The 15,666-nt window shown below is 44.3% G+C and overlaps 1 protein-coding gene across 1 annotated transcript in view; it reads left to right on the plus strand.

The window, feature by feature from the left end:
* The window catches only part of COL5A2 (collagen type V alpha 2 chain), a 134,670-nt gene extending 123,958 nt beyond the window's left edge, over positions 1-10,712 (plus strand). The window contains exons 48-54 of the mRNA XM_032860255.1: positions 1,136-1,243; positions 1,633-1,686; positions 2,666-2,773; positions 4,851-5,142; positions 5,873-6,060; positions 8,108-8,347; positions 9,019-10,712. Of these exons, the coding sequence (XP_032716146.1) occupies positions 1,136-1,243; positions 1,633-1,686; positions 2,666-2,773; positions 4,851-5,142; positions 5,873-6,060; positions 8,108-8,347; positions 9,019-9,165 (1,137 nt within the window). The 3' untranslated portion in view covers positions 9,166-10,712. The remainder of the gene's footprint in view (positions 1-1,135; positions 1,244-1,632; positions 1,687-2,665; positions 2,774-4,850; positions 5,143-5,872; positions 6,061-8,107; positions 8,348-9,018) is intronic.
* The last annotated feature ends 4,954 nt before the right edge of the window (positions 10,713-15,666 follow it).

Genomic DNA, 15,666 nt, shown 5'->3' on the forward strand with positions numbered 1-15,666 from the left:
AATTTTTTATTGAGATGTAATTGGCACATAACATTATTACAGTGCATAGCACAATTATTTGGTGTATGTATATATTGTGACATGATTATCACAATACCACAGTAAGTCTAATTAGCACCCATCATCTCACATACTTGCAATTTTGTTTTCTTGTGGTGAGAACTTCTAATATCTACTCTCTTAACAACTTTCAAATATGCCAACTTCCTTAATATACTCCCAGCTGTCATATCCAGTTAGCTTATCTATAGGTGCAAATTTGATAAACATTCCTTTCCTAGAAGTAACGTAAGTAAATAAGAGCTCATGTTTTAGTTTAAAAGAATCTATGTATGGGGCAATGTTTTTACATAATTATATCAGCATAATATGTGGAATACAGTTTTTGGAAAATGTTTCAGGTAGGTTAGATCAAACTTAAAAAGACCTCATTTTATTATGAATACAGGGTAAACATTTAAAAAAAACTGAATCTTTAGGAAAAGCATTATTGTATATCTTGTGTTTTTAGTGGTCACCGTCATTCCTTGAGGAAAATAGACAAACACTTCTAGGTCTAAGTCTGTTTAGATAACTATGTTAGTTTGTACAGTTGTTCCCCCTTATCTGCCGTTTCACTGTGCGGGGTTTGGTAGCCCGTGGCTGAGCGCAGTCAGGAAGCAAATGATCCTCCTTCTGACACATCATCGGGAGGTCGGTCGTAGCCTCACACCACCCCACAGTGCCCACGTCACTCACCTCACTCCATCTCGTCACGTAGGCATTTTATCCTCTCACGTCATCATCAGAAAAGCTGTGAGTGCGGTACAGTAAGATGTTTTGAGAGAGAGACCATATTCGCATAACTTTTATCGCAGTATATTGTTGTAAATGCCCTATTTTGTTATTTGTTATTGTTAATCTCTTAATTTGTGCCTAATTTATAAATTTAACTTTATCATAGGTATGTATGCACAGGAAAAATCATAGTGTGTCGTGTTCGGGCATCCACTGTGGGTCACAGAACATACCCCCATGGATAAGGGGAGACTGCTGTACAGTACTCAAAAGTGTAGTAAATAGAATTGTAAAAGTTAAAATTGTGGTAAACTGTAAGTCTCACCAAGCAATATCTATGCTGCAACCCTATTTCTAGGGACCCCAAGGACCTCGAGGTGACAAAGGTGATCACGGAGACCGAGGTGACCGAGGTCAAAAGGGTCACAGGGGCTTCACTGGTCTTCAAGGTCTTCCTGGACCTCCTGTAAGTTATTCCTTTAAGTAGTGTTTGCCTTCCGTGTGAAAATACACAAGTAGCTTGACACAAATATTTATTTGTCTGTAAAATGGTTGGACTTTTTGTATCTCAGTTTCATTTGAAAATGTATCTTGAATATTTAATTACCCAGTTACCCATTATAATCTGCCATATATCAGCTATAATTTTATAGGAAGGAAATAAAGCAAAAGGATATATGTGCCAGTACTCTCTAGTTTAGTATTGGTCAACTCATGTAGACACAGGAGAGGCTGATGACTTCAAGAAATTACTTTATGCTGCTAAAGTCAACGACAGCCCATTTTTAAAAGCTGAGAATGACAAAATGTAGGTGTAAATATTTTGGCGACATTTTTCACTTTTTTCCTACTCAGGGTCCAAATGGTGAACAAGGCAGTGCTGGTATTCCTGGACCATTTGGCCCACGAGTAAGTAACAAAACCTGTTAAGTTGCGGATATAAATGATAATGCTTTGGTGACATAATGTTAGGGCTCGAGTATCATATTTATGGCATTGAAGCTGAAGTCAGCCCCTGTTCCCTGAAGCTCGTAGCAAATATATCAGACAAACCATTCAGCGACGACCTTTAAGTAGAAATATTCCTAAATATGACCTACTGCTTCATGGGCCTACATTAAAATCTTTTACCTGCTGTGTATATACTGATCTGTTGCTTCATTTTCTAGTCTGTGTTTATTGAATTTCACTGAACTCTTTGAGAAGATACAGTAGGACTTACTATGAGATGGAAATAGATTTTGAAGCTGGATATTTTTTTTTCCCCTTTAAGTAATTGAGATACTTTCTCAGAAGCAAATCATAAAATGAAACCAGTATTTGAGGCTTTTGAAAATTCTACTTTGGTATCAATTTTGCCTCCAATAGGTCATTAATGTCCTACGACAATTGACACACGTAATTACTTAGGACAATCATTGGGAAAAATGTCTGCTCTGTCTAAATACAGGGTGACAAATCATACATAACGTTGAGAGGAGTAGTATTAACATAACTGGGATGTGACGAGATCCTGGGGAATAAGCACACGAATTTAGCTTATTTAATCAGTCATACCTCTGCCATTTTCTTAGTCCTAATTAATTAAATTTCCGATTAACTCTACAATATATGAGATTTGATGAAATAGCCTTCGTCCCATAAAAGTAGATGACCGGTCCAGTAAAGTTTGTGGCTGGTGCTGGTCTTTCACCACACATGGATGATGGAGAATCCACATGTGATCCAACAATGAACACTAAGGAGCCGGAGTGCCATTGACTGGTTAGCAGGACAATGAATGAGAAACCACTGTGACAGCTCCTGGAGGAAAGGAGGCCTTTGATTAGATGATCATTGTAAAAAGTTTTCTTCCTAGAATCTAAAATGCGGTCCTTGTTTCTGGCAGGGTCCTCCAGGTCCAGTTGGCCCCTCAGGTAAAGAAGGAAACCCTGGACCACTTGGGCCTATCGGGCCTCCTGGTGTGCGGGGCAGTGTCGGAGAAGCAGGACCGGAGGTAATCACAGGGGTTTCATGCAGGTTATGCTGTTGGTTCCCAAAGTGTGGACTCTGTCCGAGGAACATCCGTGCAGCATGGTGGACAAGAGATCGAAAAGACTTTGGAAACAAACCTAGACATCACACGAGAGCTTGCCTATATAAGTAACCACTGCAAGTATTTTAATACAGATGATTCAGAGCACAGTAAATTAGAGCCCAAGCTACAGAAGCCTTGACTTCATGTAACACCCGTAAGGGAAAGCAGCAGGTAATGATTGTATTTATAATTAAAGTTATGAAAACGTCACTTTGCTTTAAATGGCAATATACTAAACGTGAGGTTGATGAGTGTAGTCATTCAGGAAAATGCTGGAAAGGGAAAACAATGAAGTTATTTTTCTCTATTGGAAATGATATTCAGAGAGGATTTAAATTAAAACTTCTTATGAAAAATTCCGAGTATCAACTTGGGACACATCAGGAATTTGGGTTGCACCCTCCCATTTCTGCCGTGCACACATGTGCGTGTGCGTCTGTGAGTCTGGGCGCCCCTCTGTGCTGTTTCTTCCTGTTGGTCTTGTTTACCTTTCCTTCCTCATTGTCTCTTTTCTTACTGATATGACCATTAAGCCAAATATTTATTATTTATTATGTGGGTGGAATAGCCTTGTTTTCCCCATGGTCAAGAGGAATATTTCCTACACATTTCCCTGGGAACAGTTAACAGCTGCGGACTTGGAACACCTGGGACTCACATGGCTCTTGACCGCCTTTGTTCTGTGGTTCAGCGGTCCTTGATAGAAAGAAAAAAAAAAACAAAAACACCCTCTTCCCCGATTAGCATAAAGGGACGCATAGAATCACGATATGACCTTAAAGGAAAAAACTCACCAGATTGACCAGACTGTTGAGGTCGAGGCCAGGTTGGCAGTGAAGGTCGAAGCACCGTGTTCAGGGCCACTTAACGTGGTGCGGCGGGCAGAGAGCTCCAGCCCTCCGACGGCCAGGACCGTGCTCCCCGCATGCAGCGTGCACTACGGAGCTCAACAGACCATCTGCCGGCCCCTCAAGCTGCCGGCTCTTCCCTGGGAAGGGATTGATCCCGAGGATCCACTGCCTGCCGAGTCCCGGCCACTTTCTGTGCTTAGCTCCCTGCTACTGCAATAGTCCTTGTATGGCGGGGCAGAGAGCTATTTGTTTTGTTAATAAAAAGGCTGAAGAGAACTTTTATCAGTTTTGCTTAGCACAGAGAAATTCGATCTACGCACTAGTTAATGCACGTAAGAAGCCTTCCTGTACTTCCTTCCGTATGTGGAAGTAGGGGAAAAGTCTTTTCGGGGCTCTTTCTTTCTTTCTTTCTTTCTTTCTTTTTTTTTTTTAATTGTTTTCGGGAATGTTTCTTGTGGGCACTTCTTGACATGATGTGAGGCCTTAAGAACCAGCACCCGCGACTCGCTGGGTCTCCTCTTCCAGCTTCGGCCCATAAATCCTTTTGAAATAGTTCAGAGTGCCTTGCCCCAAACAGTTCGGAAATGCATGTCTGCCCCCACACACTCTCAACAGAAACATCGCGCACCTGCAAGGTGACGTTGGGCAAACATTCTGCGCTTTGGTTTGTGTCGGTCTCAGACGCCGGCTTGCAGACATTGCCTGATAGAAGTTATGCATCATTTCTCGTGTCGGGAAGTTACTGAAGCAGGCCAGAGCCACGTCGTTTAAAAAAGTCATGAGGTCAGGGACACCTGGGTGGCTCAGTGGTTTAAGTGTCTGTCTTCGGCTCAGGTCCTGATCTCAGGGTCCTGGGATCGAGCCCCATGAAAGGCTCACCACTCAACAGGGAGTCTGCTTGTCCCTCTCCCGCTAGAGACCCCTCTCCCCCGCTCATACTCACCTGTGCGCTTTCTCTCTCTCTCAAATAAATAAATAACTCTTAGGAAAAAAAAGTCATGAGGTCACAGATCTGTCAGTACCGTCAAATGGGGGTATCACACTGTAACCCCCCACATACCGAGTCCCATCAATGCCTTTGTGTCCAGTTGAAAATAAAAAATAAAAAAATACATTAACTGCATTTCTAATTTTTTAAAAATTAGGGTCCTCCTGGTGAGCCTGGTCCACCTGGTCCCCCCGGGCCTCCTGGTCACCTTACAGCTGCTCTTGGAGATATCATGGGTCACTATGATGAGAGCATGCCGGACCCCCTTCCAGAGTTTACTGAGGATCAGGCAGCTCCAGACGACAAAAACAAAACAGACCCGGGAGTCCATGCCACCCTGAAGTCACTCAGTAGTCAGATTGAAACCATGCGCAGTCCCGATGGCTCTAAAAAGCATCCAGCCCGGACGTGTGAAGACTTAAAGCTTTGCCATTCTGCAAAGCAGAGCGGTGAGTGGACACCCGGCCCATTTCAGTAAAATCTGTTGTTCCAGATCGTGTTCTCGACTGCACCCCTAAATATTTTCTGGACTTTCTACTTAAGGGACAGGCACAAGAAGTGAAAGTGGCAGACATGTCGCAGAATTTATACCTTAGTGGTGAGGACAGTCAATGATGTGAAAAATCACAGGATGATACGATAAGGGTGACAGAAGAGGACAGACTATTAATGATGCCATCTCATGCGGCTCCAGAGATAACTCAAGGCATTCTAGTCGCAGTTGAACTCATTTACTGACTTCATTCATAGTTTTGACAATACGCTATTTTATTAGATTCCAGTCATATTTTGCTTTAAAATATTGGCTTTCTAAATTTAATGAGAACACACCCATTTTGGCAAAGACCCTTAATTGTTGAGGACTTTCTCCTTCTGGTACAGTTTTCCCAGCTCTCAGATGGGAATACTGATGTTTCCTTCCCGTGTGTGTATTGAGCCTTTAGCACATGGTGTGGCTAAGGGCCCTAGCACAGTGCCTGGCAGTAGGGAGTGTGCAAACGCGGAACAGTGACATTTTCCTCAGCTGCAGGGTCTTTCCCGAGCTAGGTACTCTCTCTTAAGAGAGATTGAGCTCGTCAGTGAGTTCCTCTCTTCAAACCCTCTGTTCATTCTTTTAGAGACTCATAATCACATTTGAAATTCTCTTGACTTAGTGTGTATTTTTATTTTGGAAACTAGGGGAGTACTGGATTGATCCTAACCAGGGATCCGTTGAAGATGCCATCAGAGTTCACTGCAACATGGACACGGGGGAGACATGCATCTCGGCGAACCCGTCCAGCGTGCCGCGCAAGACCTGGTGGGCCAGCAAGTCGTCCGACCACAAGCCTGTTTGGTATGGTCTTGACATGAACAGAGGATCTCAGGTAATTTAATACGCTTTCTGAAAATTACATTCTTTGCCTTTCATTATTAATTGTATTTTATTATTGATTTAGGACTATGCTATTATTTTTGGCCAGGTTTATTATTACGTAAATAAACTTCACTATGAATTATATGAACTTAAATTTTGAATGATAATTTCCCCACTGATGGAATGTGGAAAAGTCATTGTTTTTACTATTAGTTCCTTTAACCGCACGTGACACTGACTGTGGGGTACACTGAAAAGGACCTCGCCATAGCTGAAAGATGTGGATGGTACTTAGCATCAGGAGACCTTGGTGACCAACACCTGGATCTCTTGCCGACTTTGTGACCTCAGGGAATCACTTAACCTTTTGAAACGTCATTTTGCCATTTTGAAGTGAAAGTGATGGGGCACCTGGTGGCTCAGTTGGTAGAGCCTCTGACTCGGTTTCAGATCAGGTCGTGATCTCAGGGTCCTGGATCGTCCTGGATCATCCTGGGTTGAGCCCTGTATTGGGCTCCACGCTCGGAAGGGGGTCTGCTTGAGGCGCTCTCTCTCCCTCTTCCTCTGCCCTTCCCCAGCTCATGCATGCTCTCTCTCAAATAAATAATCTTTGAAAAAAACGTGAAAAATAAAATGAAAGTGATAATATCTACCTCACAGTCTCTGTGTGAGTATAAGGAGCTTGATATACTATCTAGTACCTGATAAGGTACAAATAAATATTAGATGATTACCATAATAGTACTGTTAATAATTAAATCACTATGTAATCTCTGCAGTATTATTTAAACTCAGGGCATTTTTGTGATTATACTTGATCCTTGAGCAACACAGGGGTTAGGGAGAAACCTCAGTCAAAGGTCTGTGCAGTCGGAAATCCACACACAACTTTGCCTCCCCTGAAATTTAACTACCAACAGCTACAGTTGACTATAAGCTTCATCCATAACATAAACAAGACGACTAACACATATTTTGCATGATGTAGTACATACTATATTCTTACAAAAAAGTAAGCTAGAAAAAAGAAAATGCGTTAAGAAAATCATGAGAAAATACATTTCAGTACTGTATACTGTTTATACTGGAAAATTCCAGGTATAACTGGACGCAGGCAGTTCAAACCCATGTTCTTCAAGGGTCGACTGCCTATGAATTCTTTTAGTATTTTTAAGTCTCTGTCTCCTTTCTGTTTCTTTCATGGTCCTGTATTTAGGTTCTCAACCAGCCTTGCCATTTCCTCTTATAATACAAATACTTCATTGCAGATCTCTTGACGGCAGCCTAACTCTGCAGTTTTCCTCTCTCCTCTGTTTCTGATCTTTCCTCAGAGCTCAAGCTCACAGAGACATAATGAGACAGTATGGATGTGTAGAGGGTATTCCGGAATCCACTTTGAGTAAATTAATGAGTAGGAAATTTTAAAATTTAAATATACCCAGTTGAAATGTAACTTTGTTAATATAATATGTAAAAGGCTTAAATAGGAGCATTGAAAATACAATTCAAAACAGAAGATAAGTAGAAAAGAGCCTATAGGAAAATATTTTTGATTATCTGTTTTTGTCAGCAAATGGACAGTTTGTAATTCGTAGTTCCTTAAGTATGGAACAGTGAGTCTTAAAAGATTTTAAGCCAGTAATTGAGTCCCAATTCTTACTATAATTAGCAATAAAAACGGAGTTATTTTTGACACACAGTTAAGTCAGTGCACAAGTATAACTTCTAAAAAGCAATATCCAGATATTTTTAAACAAATAGAGAAGCAGATTTCAAAAAATACTTAGATTTTCTCTGATGAGTTATAATTATCGTTGGTTTCATCACCTTTTGTTTGGGGTAGGAAGGACAGAGTTTCTTGTGAATATTCGCAGAAGTTTCAAAATATTGTTATATGCGGGTAAAGTATGTTGTTATATGAAAGAACAAAAGTAATATTCCTCCAAACTGATGTCTGAGATCAACACACACACACACACACACACACACACACACACACATAGGGCACCATGAAACCCTTCAGTGTTTTATATAACAAAGACTCTTTGTTTCTCCAGTTTGTTTACGGAGATCATCAGTCACCTAACGCAGCCATTACTCAGATGACCTTCCTGCGCCTTCTATCGAAAGAAGCCTCCCAGAATATCACTTACATCTGTAAAAACAGTGTAGGATACATGGATGATCAAGCCAAGAACCTCAAGAAAGCTGTGGTTCTCAAAGGGTCAAATGACTTGGAAATCAAAGCAGAAGGCAACGTTAGATTCAGATATATCGTTCTTCATGACACTTGCTCTGTAAGTACTTTTGACCTATATTGATCTGGTTGAAGAAGAAATTTATTTTTGACAAAAATACTGTCACGGCAGAAGTGGGGTCAATCTTGCCCCCACTTTGTTTATACTTGTTCTTTAAGGTAAACATGAATGTGGGTTAGTCCACGAAGCACAGAAGTTTTAATGCAAAATAATGAACAAAGGACTGGGTCCTTGGGATTCAGCCCAGCTCTTCTGCAAACCCTCTGTGGTTCTTCTGCAAGTCACTTTATTTAATCTCAGTTTCAGGCTTAAAATTCCTTGACTCTAAAATGTATAATCCATATGAGATACCCCTTACATTTTTTGCTGATTTGTACGTCTCCTCACTTGTATACATAAATTTTAAAAGGGAAAATATTTAATGATGAATTATAGTGTCATTTGTGAAAACCAAAAAGGCTTTCATAATTTATGTTAGTGACCATTTGGGAAGCTGTCAAAGAACAAAAGGTATTTCCTCAATTTAAATCATTAAGGAAATGCCTGCCAGCCATGCCAGGACCTATCCTGATGTTAGCAGTGCTCTTAATCCTAAGTAGTGCTCTAAGACTCATTGTTTTCACATTATAAAATTTGGCTTGGAAGTTTATGTCTAACATCTTTGGAATAACTTGTCTATACCACTAACCCGTTGCACCATTTAATTCCAGAAACGAAATGGCAACGTGGGCAAGACCATCTTTGAATACAGAACACAGAACGTGGCGCGCTTACCCATCATAGATCTTGCCCCTGTGGATGTTGGCAGCACAGACCAAGAATTTGGCATCGAAATTGGGCCAGTCTGTTTTGTGTAAAGCGAGCCAAGATGCATTGACAATGAGCACCACCCCCGCCATCTGAGACCGCCCACTCACAGGGATTTTGACTGTTGGAAGCTGATCCTGAAACTCTTGAAGTAATGGCTGGTCCCGCATCAGCACTGCACATGCGGTCTTAAGTGCCTGGTCTCCTTATCCTTCAGAATATTTATTTTACTTACAATCCTCAAGTTTTAATTGATTTAAAATATTTTTCAATACAGCAGTTTAGGTTTAAGACGGGCAATGACAATGACCACCTTTTAAAAAAGTAAACTGATTGGATAAAGGAATCTCCATTTTCTTCAATTTATTTCAATGTAATGACAAAGTTGCTTAGTATTTATGAGGAAATTCTTCTTCCTGGCAGGTAGCTTAAAGAGTGGGGTATGTAAAACCACAAAACATGTTTATTTCACTTGGCTGTAGTTTGAAAAATAGTAGTAGAGCCCTTCTGTGACCTCTTATTCCCAGATTATCAATTAAAAATGAAATCAACATGTTTATCCTTGTGATTGAAACCCACATGCATGTCTTGATATTGTTCAATTACCATAAAGACTCTTTGAAGAGAACTTTGAAAAAAAATCCGTTTCTCATTATCTTAAATGAAATTTTTTAATAATATATATTCAGTGGAGAAACAAAGTGATCTTAAATTTTTATGAAGTGTGGTAAGTTCAGGCTTTTTTGTCATTCAAATTTAAAGATACCTTTCCCTCTTGACTCAATCTGTCAGCATAGATAGAAGTTACATGAGTACACCATTGAACACATTTGCACTTTCTTGTTTAAGAAGACATTGAATGCAAAGTAATTTACACGTACAACTTTGTAAACATATGTCCAGGACCCAAAGTCGAAAGTCTTCCATATGTACCATCTCGGCATCCTGAAGCCTATAATGAAGAAAAAGATTTAGAAACTCAAGTTGTGGAGCTGACTCTAATCAAACGTGATGATTGGAATTAGAACATTTGGCCTTTGAACTCTCATAAGAAAAGTGACCCAACATTTCTTAGCATGAGCTACCTCATCTCTAGAAGCTGGGATGGACTCACTGTTCTTGTTTATATTTTAGATACTAAAAGGTGCTATGCTTCGGTTATTATTCCAAGACTGGAGATAGGCAGGGCTAAAATGTATTACTATTTTCTTCTAATGATGGTGCTAAAATTCCTTCTACAAATTTCTTTTAAAATAAAGATGGTTTCATCAATACCATTTGTGAAAAAATAATTGTTAGACTTCCCATTTCTGAAAGAAGGAGCATTGTTCCAGTGCCTTTCCATTGTTCATCTGTCATACTGTATCCAGAATGTTTTGTGATACTTGCATGTTTCTTAGACCAGAACATGTAGGTCCCCTTGTGTCTCAAGTTTTTTTTTTTTTTTCTTTCCCCTTAATTGCATTTGTTGGCTCCGTTTTTATTTTTTCTTTAAAAATAAACATCTGGGACCATCCCAAAGGCCAAGCCATGCACGCAACTTTTGTCATGTATCTCTGCAAAGCATCAAATTAAATGCACGCTTTTGTCATGTCAATGGTTTTCGTTTTGTGACATTCCTTTGAACATATGAGATGCATTTTACTTCCAATGGTGAAAAGTAAAGTGTTGTAGTATTCTTTTTTGCCATTTGTTTGAAGGACAAAATGAGTACCTTCCAATGTGTATCTATATAATGGCTCAGAAACAAAAATCAATTTTCAACATCACCCACAAAGGCAACACAATACTAATTATCATTGTCTATGCCCTTAAAAATCTCAAGGTAGTATTGCTGATAACAAGAGAAAAGCAACTAATTTTTCATGGTTGAACAAACTGTGATAATAAAATATATGTTCCAAAGTATATCACATATGAATTTAACCTAAATGATTTCAGAGTTTTATTTTCAATATTTATTTCACAATATTGTTTTTTCCCAAATTGGTTATTATTTGAGCTCTACATCTTCCAATTGAATATTTATGAACCCGAAGACATTTGTGAATTATGTTTGCATTAAAACTTCCTTCGAGTCTGACCTATACAGATCATACAAGTTCAGATACATGAACCAGAAATACGTGGTGATTCTGTTAAGTCAAAAACACTAATAATCTCTAGCTATAGAAATACCAGCCCCTATTTGGAGCTCAGGAATGAGAAGCTGAACCAGACGATTCCAAAGGCCCTCAAATTGCTCGCCAGAGATCTATAGGTCCCATTAGGTTCGTGGAGTTCTTTGCCCTCCTGGCTAACTGACATCTCAAACTCTACATGATCCGAAGTGAAGTCATCTATATCTGGGGAGGATGGAGACAGTCACTGATTATTAATTTATTAAAATACAAATGAAAACCCCCCAAATTAACAGGAGTTAAGACAAAGAAGAAAAAAAGCTAAGAAAGCATAAGGGATGCTGAAAAAGAATCCCAAGCTCAGAACATAAAATTTGGCAAATTATGGCCAAGTTGATGTCACTTATTCCAAATTGAAAAGGGTCATAGACAACATCCCTTCTCAACAGAATCGTGTTGTAGGGCTGAAAGCAAGTGCAAAACTTTCCGGGGGAAAGAAGAAGTACGCAGAGTCCCCATCCTCCTGTGAACAAAGAGCATCTTAAGATAACCGGGGTTTTTTTTAGAAATTACGAAGATTTCAGGAGCGACTAAAAATAATCTTTTTCTTTTCTGTTTTTTTTTCTTTAATTTTGATTCAACTCAATTAATTAATTAACGTGTAGTGTATCATTAATCTCCTAAAAGCTCATTGGGGGCCAAGTTCCAACCGTGGTTAACCACGGCCGTGACACCGTATGACCCCGAGAGGCACGTGCGTCCACGCGTTTGCAGCTTCTCTGGCCCCTTCTCGATGTGTCATTTTATGCGAACTTGAGTGCCAGCTGCCCCAGGGGTCCGTCTCCTCCTGTCACCCTCACCTCCGCGCTCTGTCGCCGCCTGGCCTTGTCCCTAAGCGCGGTCGTCCTGTCCCGGCCCCAAACTGCGCAGCACAGCGCGTCTGTCCCCGGAGCCGGAGCCGGGGAGATGCTCGCGTAGACGCTCGCCTCGCGTGTGTCGGGGCCGGCGCGGTCCCGCGTCCGCACCTCCGCAGCGGCCTCAGCGTCCGTCCGTCCGTCCGTCCGTCCGTCGCGCCCGAGAGCAGGCGTCGGTCTCGACACCCCCCCACCCCCCGCAGATTTCCCGCGTCGCTGCGTATTTCGGTTTCGTCCTGTGAAAACCGGAGACACCGAGTTTAACGCAGCGTCGGGCCGCCCCGCAGCCCCGGTGGCCGCACGCGCTGGGTCCTGCCGCGGACAGAAGCGGAGTCGCGGCCCGACAGGGGGGGTTTCCCGGGGACCAGCCGCGGCCCCGCCGGGGAGCACGCGGCGGGACCGTCCCCCAGCCTCCTCCGTCACCGCGGCCTCGTGCTCCGGCCGCGCTGACCGTCGTCCTCGGCCCGGGTCGCGTCGCTCTGCGGCGCCCGAAGACACTGGTTCCTCCAGGGACCGAACGGGCGCTGAGGCTGCCGGCACAGTCGCAAGCCCGGCCGGTGTCCGTCCGTGTCCCCGGCCGCGGCGCGGGTCCGCGCGGTCGTCACGTCCGTCCTGGGCCCGTCCTCGGACCCGCGCCGGGCTTCGGGCGACCGTCCCCGCCCTTCCTGAGAGCGACAGGGGCCCGGCGGGGTCCGGTCCGTGCGCCGCCGCCCTCGTCGCCGGCCGCTCCGCCCAGCACGCGCACGCGCACTCGCAACACGCACTGGCGTGCACACTCACACAACACTCGCGTACACCCGCGCGCACACGCACACACACTGGCGCGCACACTCGCGCACACACACTCGCGTACACACTCATACACGCACGTGCAGACGCACATTGGCGCGAACACTCACGCACACGCCTACGCGTACACCTGCGCGCGCACACGCACACACTGGCACGCACACTCACTCACGCGCGCGCACACTCACGCAACACTCGCGTACACCCGCGCGCGCACACGCACACACACTGGCGCGCACACTCGCGCACACACACTCGCGCACACACTCATACACGCACGTGCAGACACATTGGCGCGCTCATTCATGCACACACTCACGCGTGCACATGCACACACAGACACGCACTTGCACACACACTTGCATACACACTTGCATACGCTCACGCGCGCGTGCGCACACTCACACACTTGCGTACACACATGTACACACTCACGCGCGCACACGCACATAAGACACGCGCGCACACTCACACAAACACGCACGCGCACAGAAACAGACACGCATACACTCACATGCACGCACGCGCACCCGCTCACAGACACACGCGCGTGCGCACCCGCGCACAGACACACACGCCCGTGCACTCACGCGCACAGACACGCTCTCACGCACACGCACACACGCACGCGCACACCCACAGCCTAAGAACCCCCAGCGCTGTCTCCCAGGATGAAGATGAAAATCCTCAAACTCCGAGTCTCCGCGGTGACCCGAATTCCCAAGCTTCGCGGCGTCACTGTCTGCCCGACCCCACCGCGCACACGGTGCGTCTCTGTCCCTGTCCTCGGAGCTCCGCGTCCCGTCCAAGTCCCCGCGCGCGGCGGCCCCTTCCCCGCGGCTCTGCCGGGCGACATCCCCGTCCTCACCACCGCCCGGTGCCATGACGGCCCTGCGCGCCGTGGGTTCCTGACAGCGACCCCAAGGCTTCCGGCGCGCGTGATTACCTCCTCGGCCGCTCTGCGCTGTGACTTGCAGTTGTGACAAGGGCAGGGGCTGTGCACGAGGATCTGACATCCCGCCCGGTGTCTGTGTTTGTCCAAAGTGCGCTGAGCGCGGGACGAGACACGACAAGCATCTACAGTGTTGACGCGTGACTCGCGTACCCGTGTGAAACGTCAGTGTCACTGCGTCCTGTCCTTAACCGTTTCTGCTGGTGTCCGCGGGCCGGAAACGCGGTGGGAGAGATTATTCTGTCCCCACGGCGGTGACAGCTCACAGCACCCAAGACTGTATCTGACCAGAAGTCTGCAGATCCTGCCTAAAACACTAACATTCCACTAAGACACCTAAAGTAAGATAAAATGGGAATAAAAGTCCCTCATTCTCACATAGGGAAGCTCAGTATTTGAAAAATGTAGTTCTTTTTCTTAAATTCATGCCTAAATTAAATACAACCCCACTCGAAATCCCTATACGGTCTTAAAAACATGGACCATGACAAAATCATTCTGAAGTTTATTGGAGCAAAAAATGTGCAGAAAAATGATAAGGACAACTTTACTCATTTGTATCCCTCCTCCTGCTTTCGTCCGGAGCCAGATGAGGTCATCGAGCATCTGCAGAAGGGTCATTGCCAGCTGTGCTCAGCCGCCCCCGACCTGCTGTTCCCCGATGAGTCACACACGCGGCCGTGCTCAGCCGCTCCTCCGGGTGAGTCACTGGCGAGTGCGAGTGCCACGTCGAAAGCTGAGAGACACGACCTGGGTGACCTCCCGCTCCGTCTCCGTCCTCCCTCGCTGGACAGGAACCGCTCCTGCTGACTCTCCGTGTCCTCCTTTTGCTGACCCCATTTCCTCTCTAACCTAATTTTCCCAGCAAGGATGTCCACACTCTGTGACGCTGTAGCCTAGTCTTGGGGGAAAAAGGGCCTTGATTTTTTGGTCAAGTGTTTTTTTTTTTTCGTCTTACTAACTTCTTCCCTAAAACGGTGACTCTCTCCTTCCTCACAGTGACCTCTCCTCACCGCCCGTTCATCCGATCCATCTCCCCACACCCCCTTGTCCTTGGATCCCCTCCAGCCAGAGTTTTCCAATAAATAAAGCTTTTTTTGGCTCTACATTAAGAATCCGATCAAAAACAAAAACAAACACCTGTCATCGAACTGCTGGAAGCTTTTGGGGCCAGACTGTACTTCCAGCCCCATCTCATCCCAGCAGCGAGTGACAGCTAAGCTCCACCTGAAACGGGGCTAATTTAAACACCAAGTAAACCTCAGGATTCTGCGCCTCTTCCTTTACAGCATTCTCCGGGAACTCCCTTTCTCTTTCTCCTTGAAAACGTTGTTACTTCAAGTCGGCTCCAAGGCCACCCTCTGCGAACAGCCCTTTAAGGGAGCACAATTGTTCCCTCCTTGTGCCTCTCTAGTACCTCACGTCTTTCTAATCCAAGTTACACGCTGAGCCATGACATGTTGTTGTCTAAACGGCATGGTGTCTCACTCCCCTTGACTCTTCTTGTGCACTTGGTTCTGGGCCTTGCATTTGTAATTGCTCAATGATGTTGCTGAAGTGAAATGAGTGTATTAAGTAGCCTGGGTTCTTCACTATTCCACGAGAATAGAATAATTATTCTTGCTTTATTTCTCTTCTTTCGTTTTTTAGTCTGCAATGGCTTTCCTTTCTCCACCATTTGCCCAAATCATATCCTTCTTCACTCCACAACTCAAGTTTTACTTTCTGAAAGACTGTCCGGACAATATCATCATCACTGACCATTCTTTCTTCTGA

Source organism: Lontra canadensis, unplaced genomic scaffold, assembly GCF_010015895.1.
Source record: "Lontra canadensis isolate GAN:19392208 unplaced genomic scaffold, GSC_riverotter_1.0 scaffold18, whole genome shotgun sequence".
Lineage (NCBI taxonomy): Eukaryota > Metazoa > Chordata > Mammalia > Carnivora > Mustelidae > Lontra > Lontra canadensis.